At 40.2% G+C, this 15141-nt stretch overlaps 1 protein-coding gene across 3 annotated transcripts in view; it reads right to left on the bottom strand.

Moving 5' to 3' along the window:
- The window catches only part of smarcc1a (SWI/SNF related BAF chromatin remodeling complex subunit C1a), a 221871-nt gene that overhangs the window by 168094 nt on the left and 38636 nt on the right, over positions 1-15141 (bottom strand). For all 3 annotated transcript variants that reach the window (XM_072570120.1, XM_072570121.1, XM_072570122.1), the window contains 2 exons: positions 14215-14290; positions 12136-12267 (listed from right to left, as the gene is read on the bottom strand). In XM_072570120.1, coding sequence (XP_072426221.1) covers positions 12136-12267; positions 14215-14290 — 208 coding nt within the window. The remainder of the gene's footprint in view (positions 1-12135; positions 12268-14214; positions 14291-15141) is intronic.

Raw genomic sequence — 15141 nt, 5'->3', positions numbered from 1 at the left:
TATTAATGGGAGTGAAAGAAACATGTTCTTGTGGAAGCATAATTGGAGGCACCCAACGAGGTGAGGAATGTGTCATACCGAAGTCTTGAAAGCAATTTAATAACAACCAGACATGGAAAGAAAAAAAAATGTTTTACTAATTCAACCATGTTGTGCACTTTCAGACCCCATTGACCCGCATTTTGATCTTCAATGTTCCTGAACACTTCATCTTTCAAATCACTCAACCTTGATACTTTTGAGTATTTTATCATTTCCCCATTCATCCACTTCCTACTGAAACTCAATCGAAGGCTTAGGCAATATTACATGTTTGTCAATGGTCATTTTCACCAATAGCGCTTCACCCATCAGATGAACATCTTCACTAAAAAGTCCATTTCTTTTCATATCGTCGAAAACACTAAAAAAAAAGTAAGGGACAGAATGGACAAAAGGAGGACACAACAAACAGTTTCGCTCTCAAATACAAAGAATACCCTGGAGCCAAATGGCACAAATGTGCTCTCAGGTGAAAGATGGACATAATGAGAGCTCACAAATGGCGGATGACAGAGTTCTTTTATTTACTGACACATCCTGACTTCATTTAAATCGTGATGTGGAGGTGCCAGTCTTGGACTGGGGTGGACAGCTGCCTAATGAAGGAGTAGGAGCTCCAAAAGTTTGCAATTTCAAAGAAACATGTTTGAACATTACCCCAGTGTTGTGGGATTTTTGACTGATTTAAAATCAGTCATTCAAATATTACAAGACCAAATATGGTGATTCTTATAATTCAGGTTTTTTCAGAACAAAATCATATCCCTTCCATTCATGTTCCAACTCCTGCATATATACAACAATAAAACTACAGTACATCCAAAACAACAATTGATCAGAGGATTTCATTCCTTGAAGGTCTTCCTTCAAGTTATACAACACAGATACTTGCACATTAGCAGTCCACTCGGGTGGAGGCTGGATTTTCACCTGGTGAGTGAAACCTCAGAAGAAGTGACATACAAGCAAACAACAGAACAAGGGACAGCTGCCCAGAGTCCACAATTTGGACCTGACCTGCAGAGGTCTGCTGAGCTCAAGATGCAAAGCACCAGCACAGTTTATTGAGAAACACAATACCAGGGTGGATCAACAATTTTGTCATGTCTCTACAGATACGCTACACACCACAAAGTAGTTACAAGGATAGAAAAGTCCAACCCAAATTGCCAATGGATTGATGGTGCGAGGAATGTAAAAACTGCAGATAGATCATCTAAATCAAGCTTCATGATAATTTGCCATATGAATTAATGTAGAACTCAACCACAGCTGTGCCAAATTTGATATCAATGATTTATTTTTATTCATTCAGAGATGAGCATATTGTTGCCAAACTACCCAGTTACATCCTATTTCCAATTACAACTAAGAAATGGTCTTCATTACTTGCTGCAGTCCTTGGGATGTAAGAACACCCACAATGCTGTCAGAAAGGGACTAAAGGATTCTGAACCAACAACCGCGATAAGAATAGCGATGTAACTCAAGGTTTGGGCATTCCCATGTATCTGCTGCCCTCACCTTTCTAGTTGTGGAATCACAAGTTTGGAGGGTGCTGCTGACAGGGCCTTTCAGGAGTTGCTGCAGTGAACCCTGGAGATGATACACACTGCTGTCATTGTGCACTTGGTGGAAGGACATAAAAGATTTAAAAAGCAGTGTTTATTTTCCCAGAAGGTATCAAGAACATTAAAAATGGTTGGAGCTGCACTCATCCAAACAAGCAGGAACATGCCTTGTCGATGATGGGCAGGCATTGGGGAGTGAGGTGGTGAGTTACTCGCTGCAGGATGCCCACTTGTGATGATCTCTTGCAGCAACTGTATTCACATGGCAGGTTCATTTTCATTTCAGATTCATGCTAACTCTCAGAAAGTCAACAGTAATATAATAGAGAAATTCCACGATCATGTCTTGACGTGGAGGCTGTTGCTTGATGACACTTGTGTGGTGCAAATATTATGTCATTTATTTGCCCAAGATTGAATGTTCACTATATTCTGAATAACTTGGACTGCTTCAAAATTTAAGCAGTATCAAATCATGAAATTATTAGTGAATAGCCACACATTTACCTGACAAAGGAACAGCGCTCCAATGGTTGTGATTGCAAGTAAACCTATTGGAGCGTAACTGGTGTTGTGTGACTTTTGACTTGGTCCACCCCAGTTTAACACTGCCCCTCCACATCATGATGGAGGGAAAGTCAATAATGTCGCAGCTGAGATTGTTAGGATACTCAAAAGACTTAGGATACTCACTTGACGAACTCATGTAGTTGAAATGATAGTTTCTGCTGTTGGGAGTCAATCTTTAATCATACTAAATATGACTTGAACCAGCAGACAGTACTGCCCTTAATCAATCACCAACAGCTTCAGATTTGCTGGAGTTTCCTGATGCCACACACACTAGAGTGCTGTCCATACATCAAAGGTAATGACCCGCACTTAGACAAAAAGAACTGAACTTGAGACTTGGAACAAAGGCTGCAATAACTATTGGAAGGAATTCAACATCCATCTCGAGCTTCACTATTCCACAGGTCAGAACATAATCTAATAATTTTACCCAATTTATGATATCGTTATTTGCATGCTCTCCACTTTGAACTTAAAACACAAATGATAATTGGTGAAAATAATCCAAAACACCTGCACGATAAAAAGAGAACATAAAACAGAGTACTCTTGGCAAAGATTCACTGAGAAAATAATGTTTTGATCAAGAATGTTTGTTCCAAAGTTTAAAAAAATAAAAATGCAGATCACCATTCATGTTCCATTGTCTCTCAGGAAACACAGCATCAATAAGTCTTCCAGAAGCTCTCCAAAAGAATGATGGGTCTTACAATTGCTATAAATTTCCGATAAATTGGTGTGTCTTACAATTGTACACTCCACAACCACCTGGTAAAAGGAGCAGCACTCCAAAAGTTAATGCTTCCAATTAAACCTGTTGGACTATTAAACCTGGTGTTGCCCGATTTTTGAACTTTGTCCAGTCCAACACGGGCTTGTCGAAATGCTGCAACAGCAATCTTTCTTCTGCCTGACAAATGGTCACAGAGTAAACACAGATTTCTCACAGCCTTGGGTACCAGTTGCAGCCTCCAACAGAGGTTACCAAGTTTAAAGAGCCACCTTAGCTACTACTCAAACTGGTCTTGGCTTCCCATGTCAGAAAATAAAATAAAAGCTAAACGCTTTGATACCATTTGCTAGGAATACAGGATAAGTCTACTCTCAAAGTAAAACAGGGCTTGACAGATCATTAGCTTGTCCAGCTATTTACAGCGTCTATTGGTGACTGATTGCCTCATACGAGCATGTTCCATGTTTTTGAACAATAAAACCTAAAAGTATTGGCCTGACAGACAAGTCTAGGGGCCCAGGCTGAGAGGCAAGCGCGTGGAGACAGCGAGGCCTCATGTCCTCAAGCCTGGCAGGCATGAACTCAAATGAAAAGCACTTGAATTGGAGTACTTTTTAAAGACACTTTTTATTCTTATTACAGACTTTGATTAAGTGGAGTACTTTTTAAAACTCTGTATTCCTACGCTGGACTTTTTTTTACTCTTTCAATTAAACACAAAAGTATTTGTCCCTCGGTAACCTGACCTAAGATTACACCAAAGACGCAACATTACAAACATTTCACCACACTCATTCAGATACGCATGACAATAAAGGGGTCTCTATTTCAAAATTAAAAAGTTCATAAAGATCTAAAACAGCAGCATCTTTTCCCCTAAAAATGTTTTTTTCATTTTTTTCAGTCAATTCATCCCAGTGACGTGTCGCTCCGATTTAACTCTTCAATTTCTTGCTTAATGGACGCTTAACAAGTTTGATGGCCAAGAGACCTCGTTGCAGTTCTACTGACATAATCCTATTGTCAGTTATCCTAGCTTGAAAACTTTGACACATTCCCTCACAGCTTGGAGACTTCACAAACTTGAAAACCTGCGCAATGGCAAAACTGTTCTTTTGAACTGGAAATAAACAATTCCTCTGCTTGGGAAAAACAGACTGGGGCCACTGTGTTTGGAGTGCAGTTGAGCAGAACCAAGTTTGTTTTTTGCCTGTCCATCAGAAGCTCAGCATTGCAAAACACTGCAAACAGCTTCACAGATATCTAGCTCAGTACTTAATGCAATCATGTGTTTCACAGAAATTACATTTTCAGTCACTTATCCAAATGACCTTCTGACCTCTCAAAAAAAATGTACTTACCCTCATATAACTCAAACTAAAACACATTTCCCTCAATTTTAAAAATCCAAATTACCAAAGCAACTGGCAACAAACTTAAAAAGGAATTCAAAAATCCATTACAGGCATATAAATAAAGGTGGTAAAATCAGCAGTGAAGCCAATTCAGAACTAAAAAAGATGATTTACGCATAGCTATGGTACAGCTAAGGTATTAAATCGTTCTTTAGCTCGGATTTCAGCAAGGAAGTTGCTGCTACCTAGCTCCGTGCCAGATAAGAGCTGTTCAGGCACCTGATGGATGAAAAATTAATACGTCGGCAGTACATTAACCATGGGTGACTTAATCTTCGTGTACACTGGAACAGTTGGATTGGCAGAGGAAAATGTCAGAGTTTTCAGGAGCATTTTCTAGAACAATACATTTGGAATCGACCAGAAATCTAGCAATGTGTAATAAGGCAGGTTTAATGAAGGAGTGACTATAAAGGATGCCCTTGGAAACAATGATGAGAACTTGGGAGGTGGGGGGGGGGGGGGGGGAAAACGTGGGTCAAAACCAAAATGAGTTAACTTAAATAAGGGGAATGACAAATGAACAACGACACAGCTGCATGCGAAGACTGAGGAAAGAGTTTAGCAGAAAAGAATAACAAGAGCAGCGTTTTAACAAAACAGCTCATGGCTCATAGGAAAGATGTATACCGGTGGAGGAGGATGATTCTTGGAAGAGAATCAATTAACTATGGTTTCCCAAGAAAGTTAAGGAGAGCATTGAAAAAATAAAACACATGGCAACATAAAAGATTTGTTGTAGGCCAGAGGATCAGTTTTAAAACTAAAGGATGACGAAATAAAAATATACAGAAAGAGAATAAACTGTGACAGTAATCTTTTAAGTATCATCAACACAAACAAAACAAATGCAACTCCCTTAGAGAGCAAGACTGGGAAATAATAATGGGGAAATCAGGAAACAACAGAGTAATTAAACAAATACTTGGCATCAGTCTGCACAGTAGAAGACATAAAGAACATTCAAAAATGACTACTTCAAGGAGCAAGAGGAGGACAGACAATAACTTCAATGTCTAAAGAACAAAGTGTGAGAGGAAATTAATGCGGTTAAAGACTGATTGAAGTCCCCTCGTAACCATGGATACCTAAGGTCGTAACTATAATGATAGTGGATGCACTGCCAGTAGCCTTACAGGATTCCAGAGATTGTGGAATAGTCCCAAATAATTAGAAAACTGCCAAGAAAGCATCTTTATTTAAAAAGTGAAGTCAGCAAAAACAGAGCAGGTAGCTACAGACAAGTTCTGCCACTCGTCGGGAACATATTAGTCTGTTTGAAAGGATGTAATAGCAGAAGTTACAAATAAATATGAAATAGAGTCAGCATGGTTCACAAACGGGAAATAACAACTGACAAATTAATGGAATTCTATTAATGTAACAAAGTTGGATAGATACAGGAGAAACATGTAATTTATTTGCATTTTCAAAAGACATTTGATATGGTACCAGACGATATTCCTTAAGAAGCTAAGACCTCAGTGTTGAAGATAGCTTATTAGCATGCACAGAGGAGATTGGTTAACTAATAGAAGACAAAGTTGGGATAAGGAGGCATTTTCAGATTGGCAACCTGAACTCATGGGTGTGCCACAGTGATGAGTGCTGCAGGCACGATTACCTCACACATTGATGACCTGGATGAGGAAAGTGAGGCCAAGTGGTGCAAGACAAAAATTAGTGGGAAGTTAATCATGAAAATAACGCATAGAGTCTGCAGCAGGATGTAGATAGATTAACTGAATGGACAAAAACTTAGCAGATGTAATATAATGGAGAAAAATGTGAAGTTATGCACTTTGGCAGCAAGAATAGAGGAGCTATCAGTGAAAGACGACTGCAAAAAATGAGAGATTCCAGAGTTCTTGTCCATAAATCACAAAAGCTAACATCCAAATTCAACAGTTATTTCTGAAGGCAAATGGAATATTGGCATCTATTTCAAAAGGGAATAAGGTGTTAAAGTTGAAGGTTTCAATAAAACTATATAAGGCATGCATCTGAACACAGCTGGAACACTGGACAGTTTTGCACCTCTCATCTCACGAATGTTATACTGGCATTGCAGGCAGTCCAGAAAAGGTTCACTCAGCTGATACCAAATATACAGTGACTACCTCATAAGAGGCGAAGTACTTGTTGGAATATACATGAATGAGAGGCAACATTATTGAAGGAGAATTCTTAGGGAACTTGGAAGGGAGAATACAGATAAATTATTTTCCTCTGTAACTGAAATGAGAAGGAATTTCTTCTCTCAGGAGGGCATTAAATCTGTAGAATTCTTTAGCCCAGAGGGTTGTTGAGGGTTGGTCATTAAGTATATTCAAGACTGAGACAGACTTGCTTTTTAAATCACTGAGGGGATCAAGGATTCTGGGGACAAGACAGAAAGGTGGAATTAAGGATTATCAGACCAGCCATTATCTCACTGAAAGGCAGAAAAGACTTGATGGGCTGAAGGGCCTACTTCTATTCAGACATCATATGACCTTATTGCCGTACTGAGCCAAGTGTGTGTAAAAACTGCAGAAGCACTGCCCATAACTGTCCATCTTTCATACTAGAGTATCAGAGGACTGCAGACTTTCAAACATGTTATTCATGAAAGAATTTTTAAAAGACCTAAGCAGACCATTCAGTTCTCCTTCGAAAAGAGAAGGTTGACAGGATTTGAGAGAAGTATTCAAAAACATGAGAGAATTGGAGGGAGTAGATAAAACGAAACTATTCACATTAAACTAAATTGCACATATTTAAAAAGTTAATTGGCAAAATGGCAACATAAGGGCAGGAAAGCCATTCAGTGATGAGTACTGCTGCCTCACACCGTGAGTGACCCAGGTTCGACTCTGTCCTCAGGCAGCTGGCTATGTGGAGTTTGCACATTCCCTTGGGTCCATGAAAACTTCCCCCCCACAGTCGAATGATGAGCAGGTTAGGTGGATTGGCAATGATAAATTGCCCACAGTATCCAGGAATGTCTCAGTTACTTTGGTTAGTCGTGGGAACGGGGCGAGTTTGGGTGGGATGCTCTTCAAAGTATCGCTGTGGACTTGATGGTCCAAATGGCCTGCTTCCACACTGTCAGGATTCTATCATTCTCTGAACATGATCTTCATTTTAAAATAAGGCAACAAAACATTAGGCTCTTCTATATACTATCCGAGTGTATGGTGGAGACTGATACCATCATGGTATTCAAAAATAGAGAATTGGATCATTACTGCAAAGGAGAAATGTGTCGAACTGTGGGCAAAAGGCAATGAATCCCTCAGTCTTAAAGAGTCCAAATTCAAAATCGACACTTCTAAACAAAATTAGGTTGTGAACACAGACATTTCCTTCCCAATGGACAAGCAGTTACAAGACCACAAAGATGGTCATCGTATCGAGACAAGTCATTGAAACGTGAACAAAACTACATAGATAGTTCTTGAAGAAGTCATTAAATGCAAAAGGCCTTTACTGTGGCTAATGGCTATGCTTTAAAAATTAGGAGAACAACTCTTCCCAATTGCAGCGATTGGAACAAGGTCAACCAGGTGAATCTCAAAAGTTATGAATTTCCTGAGTGGACCAAGTTAACAACTAACACCAGGTTGACAGACATAAACAGCAACATCAGGGGCTCTGTTCATTCTCAGAGCCAGCTCAGAGCTAGATGGGCCAGCGTCATATCACATACTTGTAACTAAAGGGTGAACTGATGACAGGATACTGGTCTTCATGGAGCTATTTCAGCGGCAACAAGCGTAAAAACATGGCCCTGAAGAGATTGGTTTGCAACAATTACCTTTGATTTGTGGTGCCAGAAATGATCACCATGCAGTGACTTGGGAAGCTTACAGGTTCAATCCTGCCAAAGACTGGGCACAGTATGTGGGAAGAATGTATTTTCTTTTCCTGGGCAAATAATTTTGGGGAACATGAAAAGTAACAAGTAATTAAGATGACTTCATGTGGACCCACGGCTTTTGCGATAATTATAAGCCTTACGTTTCATGAGGCGCCAGATAATAAAACCTTTCAAGTGGTGATGGATTTAGTGAAGGAATATTACGACTCCAAGCCTCCTCTAACTCGGAGGTGCTATCGGTTTTACTCAGCAGCTTGAGAACCATGGGAATCATTATTGGGATTTTTGACTTGATTAAGACAGAGGCATGAGATTTTGGTTTAGCCCTTTGTGAGATACTGTGTGGTATGTGGGATTAATGACATGGCCATGCAAAACCGCGTACTGGCTGAAGCTCAATTCTACTTCAAACAAGTGCTACAACTGGTTTTGTCATTAGAAAACACAGCAAGTGGAGCATATAAGTTGCAGAGTATTCCAATGTAAGTGGATAGCCTCGCCAGTCCAACTGAGCTTGGGAACACCACCTGAGTGAAGGCAATTGCACAGCCTTAGTCAGGACATATCCTGAGCAGAGGGACTCCAAGTCAGCACACAACAAAACCCTGAAAACAAAAGCAAGCCTCGGTTAAAAATTTCTTCAGAATCCAGGTTGACAGGCCATTATAGTTTCTACTGATACTTGGATATGGAACAGCACAAGAGTCCCACCAGGCCTGGACTGAGTAAGAGAACTCCGGTCAATATCGAGGAACATGCACACTTGGAAAGTCCACCTACCACTGGTATCGAACAGATAAATTGCTTAGCAATGTCCAAATCAGAAACAAACAAAATAAAATATCTGCTTCAATGGTCAACCAGTTCTGATGGAGGTCAATACTAGTGCAGCTGCATCATTGATTGTGGAACCACTCCTCACAAAAACACAATCTGGACTCCTAACTTTAAGTTTGCATAAGATCTTGGCCAAACTTGGAATTTATACTGGAAGAACTCCCGCAGACTAAGGGTACAACTTAGTTTCCACTGATTGACATAAAAGGTTTGGGCCCAAGTTTGATGGGGCAGAATTGGTTGAGAAAGAGTGGATTTGATTGGCTCAACATTTTGATCAGAAAATGGCTGCCTGAGTGAAGTCCTAATTAAATGCCTGTAAGCTTTTCAAAGTTCTATCAAATGGTGAGCACAAGTCAATTTCACAATTCTGCTAGGCCCGCCTAGTGCCATTTGTCTCAAGTGCAAAAGCAGAGGCAGAAATCACAAGGCTAGAAAGCAAACGAATCAAACTAGTAGAGATGACAGCCTTCAGCTAATCTGATTCACCTCATGTGATATCAAATGAATGGAGGATCTAAATACTGCAGAGGCTAGAGGCTCTGATAACAATAGAACAGAAAACTTGTGCTCCAGAACCTGCTGTACCCACAACCAAGCTGTTCCAGTACAGCTACAAACAGTGACAACTAGCCAACACAACAAACTGAAAAAGTTTGAAGTTTCATCTTGGACACAAAGCAGGACAAATCCAACCTGAACAATTACTGTCCTACCAAACTTTCAAATCGTTACGTTATGAAGGTGGAAGGGGTACTCTACCTTAAAGAGGATTGAAAGACTTTGCAAGCACAGAGTGCTAGAGAATTTACAACGTAACATGTGGCCCAGCAGCCAGCAGTACCTGGGTTACTCGGAGACAAAAGCAAATTCAAATTCAACCAGTTTAAATTATGCAAAACTCCAAACAAGTCTGAATTTGCTATTTTGACACCATTAAAACAATTTGACGTTTTGGGGTATAAGACCAGGAAAAACTGAACAGTTGAGAGAGAACTGCCAAGCCACCAATATATACTGACTGTCTGCAGAATAGCTCTCTTAAAAAGGTACCTTTGTCTATCAATGACCTGTGAAACAAAAACCATAAGTAGTAAAGACAGACAGAGGAAGATACAAAGACAAGATTCGACAGCTGGCTGGTTTTGACATTTGAATTTTCTTTGCTAAATCTTAGTTGTGGGTTTTATCGGACCAGTATTATAGAAGGGAAAACAAAAGATGGGTTAGAGAAAGGAATTGTAGATAGCCCTTAGTTAATTATTCTGTAACAACTTTATTTCTTAAAGTGTAAATTTTTAAACTTTAAAATGGTAACCTTTGGGATAGTTCTCGGCCTATCTAGTTTTTAGGGATTACAGCACGGGGTGAATCTTTTGAGTGTTGTCAGGTTTGAATTAGCAACAGGGTTTACAATTTGTACCAAACATTGTTCTCACAATTTGTACTAAAATGGAAGACGTCATAAACAGTGCTGTCAAGCAGCACCTGCTCAGCAATAACATGTTCAGGGACACCCAGTGTGCATTCCACTAAGTCATTCAGCTCCTGACTTTATTACAGCCTTGGTTCAAACATGGACAAAACAGAATTCCAGAGGTGGGTGTGACAGCCCTTCATATGAAGGCTTCATTTGACTGAATGTGGCATTGGAGGACCCTGAGCAATACTGAAGTAACTGGCAACTGGGGGAAACACTTAATGCCATTTGGAGGTTGGTGGCGATTGTTCATGGGCAGTCATTTCAGTTCCAGCAATTCTTTGCAGGAGTTCCTCAGGATGGTGCCCACAGCCCACACACCTCCACTGACTTCATTGACTTTCCCTCCATCATAAAAGTCAGAAGTGGAAATGTTCACCAATGACTGCACAATGTTCAGCACCGTTCACAACTCCTCAGGTACTAAAGCAGTTCACGTTCAAATGCAACAAGATCTGGACAAGGTCCAAACTTGGGCTGATCAGTGGTAAGTCATATTCACACCACACACATTCCAGGCAATGACCATCTCTACTAAGAAACAATCTAAACATGACCACTTGAAATTCAATAGCATTAACATCAGTGAATCCCCCCCACTATCCACATCATGGAGGTTATTACTGATCAGAAACTCAACTGGACTCACCACAGAAATAAAAGAGCAAGCCAGATGTTCAGAATACTGTAGCAGCTAACTCACTTCCTAATTTCCCACCATCTTCGAGGCACAAATCAGCAGTGTGATGGAATACTCCCCAGTTACCTGGATGATTGCAGCCCCAACACCCAAGAAGCTTGGTAGCATCCAGGACAAAGTATCCCACTTGAATTGGTATCACATTCACAAGCCTCCAGCACCAATGTTCAGTCCACACAGCTGCTCTGATCTGCAAGTTGCACTGCAGTAATTTGCCAAAGATTCTTCGACAGCACTTTCTAAATTGATGACCACTTCGAACTATAAGAACAAGGGCAGCACATACAAGAGAACACCACCAAGTTCTCCCTGAAGCCACTCACCATCCTGACTTGCTCATATACTGTCATTCCTTCACAGCTGCTCGGTCAAATATCCCAGAATTCCTTCGCAAACAGCATTGTGGGTCCACCTGCTACAGTTCAGGAAAGCAGCTCACCACAATCTTCTCAAGGGCAACATGGAATGGGCAATAAATGCTGGCTGCAATGCCTACATTCCACAAGTGAATCAAAAAAACTCGTCAAGACAAGCTTCCTTCCTCCAAGGGCATTTGCGAACCGTTCAAGGTGTGTCCCTACGTGTGCGTATTTTATAATATTCAATTTGAACTCAGTACGAGTATTATTAACACAAAATAAGTTGATACTCTCAAATTACCAAGATAAAGGTTGAACTCAAGACCTCTCAAATGATCTGTCATAACTACACATCAAATACACCAGATCAATTCATCCAAGTCAAAAATAATGAAAAATCACGAGACCACAAGTCTCAGCTCTTGCACAAATTTATGGATTCAGTAATAAAAGGTCACCCTGAGATATAGTAAAAATTTATGCTTGATCCATCAGTCTGTCACTGTGTATATGCACAGTTTAAGAGTTACAGAAACGCAAGAGATTCAATGAGCATACTTTACCTCTTCAGCTACTGTCCTGATAGGAATGCGCTGTCGGTAGCTTACAGGCTTTCTGTTGTCATCAACTTCATAGTCCTCTTCATTCATCCACTCATTGAATACATCAGTGTCCAGGATCCACTTAGCATGCACCTGGACAGGTCAACAAAAGGTTACAATGTGAAATGGTGGACAAAATGCCAAAATAAACAAACAAAGTCCTGGAGAAACTCAGCAGATCTAGCATAATCTGTGAAGAGATAAATGGAGTTAACGTTGAGGTTACACTTGTTCCCCAAAGGAAATAGACACACGATTCAAAACATTCACTCTCTTTCTCCACAGATGCTGCCAGACTTAGAATCACTCCAAGACTTTGTTTTTATTTCAGGTCTGCAGTATTTTACTTGTGTTTGATAAGCTGCTCATCCGAGTTAAGGGATGGATTACATTTTCAGTTGGGGGTCAAGAAAACAAAGATTTTATGTGTGATCCAGCAAGAGAACACAGTTGCTCCTGTATTATAACAGAACCACTTAACAGTGTAACAGAGTAATCTACTGAGTAGATGAATCTGATTGAACATGTTCACAGGATGCGACTACTCTTCCTATATGCCTCATGCCTTAAAGTTGCAACCAATCTTCATGAAATTCACCACAGATGTTCATCTGCTTCTCTTGTATGCAGAATTGATTCATGTCCCAGCAATTCTGGTCAGTACTCCTGTGTTGTATGGGGATCTGGTAAACATGAAAAGATTTTCTCCTTCGCTTAATCTGGCTACAATCCACTTGACAGTTTCATGGTCTTCAAGAGTGATGTTTCCACATCAGTTTTTGATTGACCAGAACCTATTCTGAACCCTGCAACCATGTGTACCAAATCCACTGGTGCCACCCAGCTCCACAACCACATTTTCCACCTCAATATTTAGGCTATCCGAAGCACTAACAACAATAATGCCTGTCTCAAGGCCCCCTATGCGACTTAGCAATTAGCTATCATGCATAGCCATTCAGGATTCAATACAAGCAATCCTGGCAATTTGTTCTATTTCCAAAGGGGCACAGTGCCTCACAGCACCATAGGTTTGATTCCAGCTTCAGGTCAATGCACGTGTGAAGTTTGCATGTTCTCTGTTTCTCTGTGTGGGTTTTCTCTGGGTGCTCCAGTTTCCTCTCTCAGTCCATACGTATGCAGGCTGGCCATTGTGAAATTGTTCATAGTATTCAAGGATGTTAAGGCTAGGTGGATGAACCATGGTAAATGTGGGGTCACGGAATACAGTCAAAGGCAGGATCTGGGTAGCATGCTCTTCAGAGGGTTGGTGCAGACGACTTACGTCAAATGGTGTGTTTTTGCACTGTCGGGTACTGTGGTTCTATGTATTACAATTAGATAATTCTACTCTGAATTCAGTTGATTTGCATTTCTGGTTTCCAGATAAATGTTCTGGGCCCCAGGATGAACATGTAATGAAGGGAAACGTACTATATTGTACAAAATGTTGCCAATTACAGGAAATGTAAAATGCCACCTTGTCTGGTTCCAGAAAGCAGATGATGAAGATTCTAAGGCATGCTCAGAGCTCCATGCCCCAAAACCAAACAGTCCTCCAGAACTACTACAAACTTCGCAGTCCTTTTGATTATGGCAGAACACAAGATTCTAGACTGCAGTTTGCAGAATCCGTTGCACTTTCCTAATTAAAAGCAATTAATTTTAGGTGAACCATATCAGAGCCTCTGAACAACTGACAGAAGTGTTACCTGGGGGAAAAAAAATGGCATCATACAGGATTTTAATTATATACTCACAACATGGCATCCAACTAACTACTTTCCTTATGAATGTGTGTGTGTGTGTGTGTGTGTGTGTGTGTGTGTGTGTGTGTGTGTGTGTGTGTGTGTGTGTGTGTGTGTGTGTGTGTGTGTATGCATTCATTTGAAATGGTGCATTAGTGACTGGTGCTAGCAGAAGTAATTTCCTTGTACAGTTCCACACTTAACTGTTTCTGGGTTTTTGCCCCTTTTGTTATCTTATTAGTAATTCTTCATTAATCAGATCATTTATCTTGCAAAAATATACTTGACTTACTTTCCATGGCCTTTCTGGGATTGGTGGTTCTTCAATTTCAGCTTCAATTTCATTGGCCGGCATCCAGGTATCATAGCTAGCAAATCAAACAATATTAATCCAGTCTTTTGAAAAAAATTCAAAGACTAAGAATACTTTTATGAATTGAGACATAGCTATGTATGTGAGTGGGAGACAGGAGACAAAGAGAAAAAAAAGAGGAGGGGTGGGAGAGGAGGTAAAGAGAAAGAGACTGAGCATGTGAGAGAGCGCCAGAAATTAGTGGTTATGAATGGCACACATCTAACAGTTCAGATAGCAGATCAGATACAAAGAATGTTTCTTTTTTTAAAAATCACCTCTGCCCCAAACATCCTCACATAAACAACAATTAACACCAATATTTTGTTTTAAGCAGCATGGTAATCTGGAGATTTCCACATGAGGCAAACTGAACTTGACCAACTTAAATTAACTGTTTGGCCATTCACTAAAATGAACAAACAGAAATAAAATCAAGACAATGTTGGCCATCATCCATATAATTTTAGCTCCAATAAACTCTAGCAAACAGGTAATTTATTCCTGATGAAGGGCTTTTGCCCAAAACGTCAATTTCGAAACTCCTTGGATGCTGCCCGAACTGCTGTGCTCTTCCAGCACCACTAATCCAGAAAGAAGTTAATTTACAGCAGCTTAGTACCTGTTGTTTTCCAGATCTAAATAAAGGTGATCCTGAATCAGTTTCACAGACTGTGAAATACATTTTTTATCTTGACAATGCAGTTCAAGCCTGTGTTTACTCACTCTACCATTCAAAAGAAAATAGTTTATTTCTGCCATCTTGTACCGGTATCGCACACTCGGACTAGTTTGGGTTCTAAGAATTTAACTAAAGGTTTGATCTTCGTGAACAGTTCTCAACAGGCACCACCTAAATACACAACT

The sequence above is a fragment of the Chiloscyllium punctatum genome, chromosome 5 (genome assembly GCF_047496795.1).
Source record: "Chiloscyllium punctatum isolate Juve2018m chromosome 5, sChiPun1.3, whole genome shotgun sequence".
NCBI classification, from domain to species: domain Eukaryota; kingdom Metazoa; phylum Chordata; class Chondrichthyes; order Orectolobiformes; family Hemiscylliidae; genus Chiloscyllium; species Chiloscyllium punctatum.
Note: the sequence above shows the minus strand (reverse complement) of the source record. Positions and strands in the feature narration are given on the sequence as shown.